The 7,185-nt window shown below is 42.3% G+C and overlaps 1 protein-coding gene across 2 annotated transcripts; it reads right to left on the minus strand.

Annotated features, from left to right (window-relative positions):
• Positions 1-817: 817 nt before the first annotated feature.
• Positions 818-5,655, minus strand: LOC120318231 (zinc finger protein 84-like). Of its 2 annotated transcripts, XM_039365658.1 has the most exons (3): positions 5,568-5,655; positions 1,420-3,538; positions 818-1,186 (listed from the first exon to the last, which is right to left on the minus strand). In XM_039365658.1, exons 2-3 carry the CDS (start codon positions 2,803-2,805, stop codon positions 989-991), a joined length of 1,584 nt encoding a protein of 527 aa, XP_039221592.1. In that variant the 5' UTR covers positions 2,806-3,538; positions 5,568-5,655; the 3' UTR covers positions 818-988. The 2 variants fall into 2 exon arrangements, with proteins under 2 accessions (XP_039221592.1, XP_039221591.1); XM_039365657.1 differs by lacking the exons at positions 818-1,186; positions 5,568-5,655 and adding an exon at positions 3,834-3,892 and having other exon boundaries at positions 1,252-3,538.
• Between the last annotated feature and the right edge of the window lie 1,530 nt (positions 5,656-7,185).

Genomic DNA, 7,185 nt, shown 5'->3' on the forward strand with positions numbered 1-7,185 from the left:
TAGATGACCTCCAAGGTCCCTTCCAACTTTATTACTACTACTACTACTATTATTATTATTATTGGCTTTCAAAAGCCAATAGAATAAAAGGGAGTAGCACAGCTAAGGAAAAGGGGGAAAAAAATGGTGGACTGCGTTGTTTGGCGCTCCCCGTGAAATGGTCGTTCGACCCCAAATGGGTTCCCGACCCCCAGGTTGAGAACCACTGCCCTAGTCCTTCTTTTCTCTAGACTGGCCGTACCCAGTTCCTGCAACTGTTCTTCATATGTTTTTGTCTCCAGACCCTTAATCATCTTAGTTGCTCTTCTTTACACTTTTTCCAAAGTCTCAATATATTTTATGTAATGTAGTGATCAAAACATGATGTAGTATTCCAAGTGTGCCCTTACTAAGGCTTTATAAAGTGGTACTAATACTTCATGTGATATGCCTCTGTTTATACAACCTAGGATTGTATTCGTGGTTTTTTTTGGCTGCTACCGCACACTGCTATCTCACATTTAAGTGGTTGTCCATTAGGATTTCAAGATCCCTCCCACAGTTACTCTTTTTGAGCTAGGTTTTGCCTAAACTGTACTTCTACCTTTGGTTTTTCCTGTCTAGATGTTCTCTCTTCATGTTGTTGGTTAGGGTCCATTGTTCAAGTCTCTCAAGATCTTTTTGGATCCTAAGCTTGTCTTCTGGGGTGTTGGCTATTCCTGCCACTTTAGTGTCATTTGCAAATTGAATGGCTTCCCCTTCTATTCCCCCATCTAAGTCATTTATGAAGATATTGAGAAGCATTGCATCTACAACAGAACCTTTCTTTCCTTTAAAATGTTTTCTCTATCCTTGTTTTATTTTTATTTATTCTGGCATTAGGCCAGAATTCAAATAGTCAATTTCTCACCTACAGTCTCAATGGGAGATCAGAAATGAAAATGAAGCCTTCTCTAAATTCATCAACTTTTGTCTCATGTCGCATTCCTTGTGTTGAAAAAGGGGTGATTCACACCTGAAGTACCATCCACAAATTGGATATTTGACAGGTCTCTCCCATGTGAATCCTCTGGTGTATCACCAGGCTGGAATTCTGACTGAAACTTTTGCCACAAACAGGACATTCAAAGGGTTTCTCTCCTGTGTGAGTCCTCTGGTGAATCACCATGTTGGAATTCTGGTTGAACCATTTGCCACAAATAGGACACTCATATAGTTTCTTTCCTGTGTGATTTCTCTGGTGCTTTACCAGGCTGGAATTGTGACTGAAGGTTTTCCAACAAACTGAGAACTCAAATGGTTTCTCCTCTGTGTAAGTCCTCTGCTGACTTGTGAGCTGGAATTTTCTAATGAAACTTTTCCCACAATCTGGACACTCATATGATTTCTCTCCAATGTGAGTCCTCTGGAGACTCACCAGATAGGAACTGTGACCGAAACTTTTCCATCAGGACATTCAAAAGGTTTCTCTCCTGTGTGAGTCCTCTGGTGGTTCACCAGGCTGCAGTACCGACTAAAACTTTTCCTACAAATAGGACATTCAAAAGGTTTCTCTCCTGTATGTGTTTTTTGGTGTTTCACCAGATGGGAATTCTGACGGAACATTTTCCCACACTCTGGACACTCATATGGTTTCTCTCCAGTGTGAATCCTCTGATGGTTCACCAGGTTGGAATTTTTACTGAAACTTTTCCCACAAACTGGACACTCATATGGTTTCTCTCCTGTGTGATTTCTCTGGTGTATCAGCAGTTCATAATTCTGACTGAAACCTTTTCCACAATCAGGACATTCAAAGGGTTTCTCTCCTGTGTGAGTCTTGTGATGTTTCATAAGGTTGGAATTGTGACTGAAACTTTTCCCACAATCTGGACACTCATACGGTTTCTCTCCTGTGTGAGTCCTCTGGTGAATCACCAGGCTGGAATTCCGACTGAAACTTTTCCCACAAAGAGCACATTCAAAACATTTCTCTCCTGTGTGAGTCCTCTGGTGTCTCACCAGGCTGGAATTGTGACTGAAACGTTTCCCACAATCAGTACATTCAAAGGGTTTGTCTCCTGTGTGTATTCTCTGGTGACTTGTGAGCTGGAATTTTCTAATGAAACTTTTCCCACAATCTGGGCACTCATATGATTTCTGTCCTGAGTGAGTCCTCTGGTGTTTCACCAGGTAGGAATTCTGACTGAAATTTTTACCACAATCTGGACATTCATACGCTTTCACACCCATGTGTGTCCTCTGGTGTTTCACCAGGTTGGAATTTTCACTGAAATTTTTCCCACAATCAGGACATTTAAATGGTTTCTCTCCTGTGTGAGTCCTCTGGTGTGTCACCAGACTGGAACTGTGACTGAACCTTTTCCCACAATGAGCACATGCAAAGGGTTTGTCTCCTGTGTGAGTCCTTATGTGTATCACCAGGCTAGAATACTGACTGAAACTTTTCCCACAATCAGGACATTCAAACGGTTTCTCTCCTGTATGAGTCCTCTGGTGCATCAGCAAGCTGGAATACTGACTGAAACTTTTCCCACAATCAGGACATTCAAACGGTTTCTCTCCTGTATGAGTCCTCTGGTGTATCACCAGGCTAGAATTCCGACTGAAACTTTTCCCACAATCAGTACATTCAAATAGTTTCTCTCCTATGTGATTCCTTTGATGTATCACCAGTTCGTAATTCTGACTGAAACTTTTCCCACAATCAGGACATTCAAATGGTTTTTCTCCTGTGTGAGTCCTCTGGTGTCTCACAAGGTGGGAATTTGCAATGAAACTTTTCCCACAATCTGGACACTCATATGATTTCTTTTCTGTGTGCATCTTCTAGTGTATCACTAGACTGAAGTTGTGACTAAAATGTTTCCTATAATCAGAGCATTCAAAGGGTTTCTGCATGGTGTGAGTCCTATAATGTATCACCAAGCGGCCATGTTCGCACATCGTTTATCATGTTGGGAACATTTGTACAGTTCCTCTCCTTTGTGGGTCCTTCTCCTGAGCTTTTCTGAGAAAGGCTTTTGATACATTCAGAGTATTTGTACGGCATTTCTCCGATGTGGATCATTTTGTTTATAATTATCTGTGATTTGAAATCTGCATCTTTCCCATAATATACTCATCAGTGGAGCTTTTCCACCATTGATATTCTTGAGGACGTCAAAATGATGTGTGATCCCTTGTTTAGTGTTGCTTTGGTTGAAGCTACTCTTTTCTTGCTCCCAGGGCGAGACCTGCATTATGTCTGCCTGCTGTGGATTCCCAAATGTTCTTTTTCTCCCCACTGACTTCTAGATATTTCCCTATCTCCCTGAAGGGAAAAATAATCTCCTTTTCATGTTTGTATTCTTGTGTTCGCATTCTCTACTTTTACAGTTTGAAATCTTTTCTTGATTTTTTTCCCTTTTGTCTATTATCTGCTGTGCAAGGAGAAGAGTTGTGTGGTTTTTCTGAAGGACATGGAAAATATTTTTATTTCTGGTTTGATTTGGTTTCCTTTTCAATGTTGCTTGTTATTCTCAGTTGTCCAGAGTGCTCTTATTCGCATCCTCTTTTTCTATAATATTCAAAGAAAAGTGTTTATTGTTTATAAAATGGTTGCAGAAGATGTGAAATGAAAAAGTATACAATTGAAAAGCAAACATGTCACAATAATAGCCTCTTATATTAATTATGATTCATTTGATACAGTGAATATTACCAAGACCCAAGTTCAAATAACCATATAATTATGAAATAAACTTGTTGAATTGGGTCAATAAAAAATTCTCAGAATTTCAATAATTGAAGAGAATCTCTGTAATTAATATACATATAATGTTTTACCAAAGATTTTTCTTTTTCAGACTTACCAAAACTTGTAATTGATACTCCATTTATACAATGGCAGATGGAGATCTCTGAGTTTATATTGCAAGGGGGAAAAAACCAAGAATTAAATATAAATTATTGCAAGACACTAAAGCAGTGGTTCTCAACCTTTTTAATGCCGCGACCCCCAACTGGTCGAAAGTCGAGGACTACTCAACCAGTCGTAAGTCGAGGACTACTCAACTGGTGCAGCACCGTTTGCAGAATGGGACTTTTGGCGGGCTCAGCAGGGCAGAGACAGCCTGGACAATTCCTATTGGCTTTTGAAAGCCAATAGAATTAGACTCTATTCAAGAGAGTCTATTCTATTGGCTTTCAAAAGCCAATAGAATAAAAGGGAGTAGCACAGCTAAGGAAAAGGGGGAAAAATGGCGGACTGCGTTGTTTGGCGACCCCCGTGAAATGGTCGTTTGACCCCAAATGGGGTCCCGACCCACAGGTTGAGAACCACTGCACTAAAGAAAGAGAAGGTTTGGGTTTACTAGATTTGAAATTGTACTTTGATGGTTTTTTGTTTTGTCTGGCCAAAGGAGTGGGTGATCCTCCAAAATAGCTTACTTGAGCCAGAGGGCCATGAATGAAGATTTGGCTGGCACAGCTATTTATGGTATGATCAAGTTAACACAAATGTTGATTATAATAATCACTTTGTTAGATATACCATCCTAAGAATTTGAAAGAAATATAAAATAAGATTCTCTAGGAAGATGCCTCTTTGGCTGTCTCCCCAGGAACTTTTTTTAAGAAAAGAAATGGTGGCGAGGCCAGACAAATGGACTTATAGTCAAATAATATCTTTCAATTATGGTAACCTTATCGTGAAATCTAAAGAGGAGTTGGAATCAGAAGGATGTGTTTGCCATTGGTTTACATATTTACAATTGAAAAAAAGATTTAAACTTAAACAAAAAGGGCTATGGATTTGATTTTGTGGAAAATAAATTGGAAATGCTACTGTGTGGTAATGTTGAACATATTATTGCTAAGTTTTATAAATTGAAATTAAAATGCAACTTGTATGTAAAGCATTATATGATTCAGTGCATTCTACTGCACCCAAAAGGAGTCTCCCCCTCCCCCCCCATTATCCTACACTTTTCTCTCTTCCCCTTTTCCAACTATTTTTATGGTGAGACGAGAAACAATGGGTGGAAACTAATTAAGGAGGGAAGCAACCTAGAAACAAGGATAAATTTCATAACAGTAAGAATAATTAACCAGTGGGAAACAATGGTTTTTGCCTCCAGAAGCTGTGGGTCAGGGGTAGGCCACCTCGGCTCTTTTATGACTTGTGGACTTCAACTCCCAGAATTCCTGAGCCAGCCATGCTGAGGGAAAAGGGAGAGGTTTCCAAGCTGAGCCATACTGGCTCAGGAATTCTGGGAGTTGAAGTCCACGAGTCATAAAAGAGCCAAGGTTGCCTGCCCCTGCTGTGGGTGTTCGATCATTTGAGGTTTTTAAGAAGAGAGTGGACAGCCATTTATCTGAACTGTGTAAGGGCTCCTGCTTGAGCAGGGCGTTGGACAAACTGCCGGTCCGCGCGACGGACATGTCATCCGGAAGCCGCGCCCCCCCTATTGCCGGCAATGGCAAAACCGTCCCGATACGTTGCGCGACGTCACGTGACGTCGCGAGTTTGCTCTGTCTGGAGTAGATGATTCCGCTGTGGAGGAAACCAAACAGCCCGACTTGCTCCCGGCCTGCCCTCAACTCACCTTCCTGCTGATGCTTCCACCCTGGCAAGAAAGCGAGAGAGCCTCTCAGCGAGTCACCCTCCTCCAAGGAATGATGCGGAAGAGGAAGTTCTTCTGTGCTTCTCCTTTCCTCGCCTTTCTAGCAATACAATGCTTGATGGTTTTAACTCCTTTAAGCTCAAACACAGATACCGGTATATTGCATTGTTGGTTTTCTAGTCACTGATACTGCCTATCTGACCTTCCATCTAGCGGCAGGAGCCTGAAAAACAGGCTTGTGCTTTCTCCACTTAAGTATCTGCAAGATGTTTTCATTGATTACATGCTAATCATTTTCAGACTCACAGCAACCTCTTTTTGCAACTGAGCCAAGTGAAATGTGACGCTACTTAGCTTGTGAAGATTAGCTGCATGCTGAGCCCTAAAAGTTCATGAAATTCTTACAGAAATACAGAATAAGATTTGGAAGGGACCAAGTCTCCAAGCATGAGACCCTATTATTCATATTTGGAAAAATGGCTGTGGAATATCCTATTCAACACCTCCTTTGATGGAGCATCCACAATCTCTAGAGGCAAGCCATTCCACTTTTCTCACAGACAGGAACTTTCTCCCCAATTCTTGGTTGGAACTGTTTTTGATCATTCCAACGCTGAATTGACTTTTTAGGCAGTTACACCACACTGCTATCTCATATGTGTTTTGCGATCCCTCTCACAGTTACTGCTGTTGAACAAGGTACAACAACTTCTATAGATGTGCATTTAGCTTTTCTTGCCTAAGTGTAAGACCTTATTTTTCTCACCACTGAATTGCATTTTGCTGGAAAGGGCCCTATGCTCACATGTGTCAAGATCTTTCTGAGTCTTGTGCTTACCTTCAAAAGAGTTGGCTATTCCCCCCAACTGGGTGTCATCTGCAAATTTGATGAGTTCCCCTTCAATCTCTTCACCTAAGTCAGGGGTTCTCAACCTTGGCAACTTTAAGACTTCTGAACTTCAACTCCCAGAATTCCTCAGCCAGCTGGCTGAGGAATTCTGGGAGTTGAAGTCCAGAAGTCTTAAAGTTGCCAAGGTTGAGAACCTCTGATCTAAGTCATGTATGAACAAACTGGATATTCAAGATGTGGTATTCAAGCTGTTGTCCCAAGGATGTTTTTCAAAATGCAACTGGACTTTCTTAGTCTTTTTCCCCCCCCTTGTTGCTACTTTTCCTTTCAAACTATATTTTGTAGCAGTAGAGTTCCAGTATTACCAGCAAGCTGTCAACAGAAACCGTGAGGGCAGGGTGCTTCTCCCAAAGCTTATTTTTGTGAGACTACAAACAGTAGGGAGCTTCCTGGTGGGAGGGAGGGAGGGAAAGCGAGGTGGGTTCCCCCAGTTGCGCCCCCTCCCCTTCCGAGTCGCCGCCTTTCCTTGCGAGCTTTTCTGCTCCGTGGGAACCGCTGAGCCGCCGCTTCTCCTCCTCCTCGGTTGCTGCTTTCGCGAACAGCTCTCCGATCCCCTTCAAATCCTTCCCCCGAGCCCCCCTCCTGCCCCGCAGCCCCACCTCTTGGTGCAGCCCGGCTCCCAGCGTGGTGCCTGCTGGTGTTTCCCGGAAGGTTGGGCACCGCTGTTCCCACGTTCCCCTGTGGTTGCTG

Source organism: Crotalus tigris, unplaced genomic scaffold, assembly GCF_016545835.1.
Source record: "Crotalus tigris isolate CLP2741 ecotype Arizona unplaced genomic scaffold, ASM1654583v1 scf7180000020145.1122116, whole genome shotgun sequence".
Lineage (NCBI taxonomy): Eukaryota > Metazoa > Chordata > Lepidosauria > Squamata > Viperidae > Crotalus > Crotalus tigris.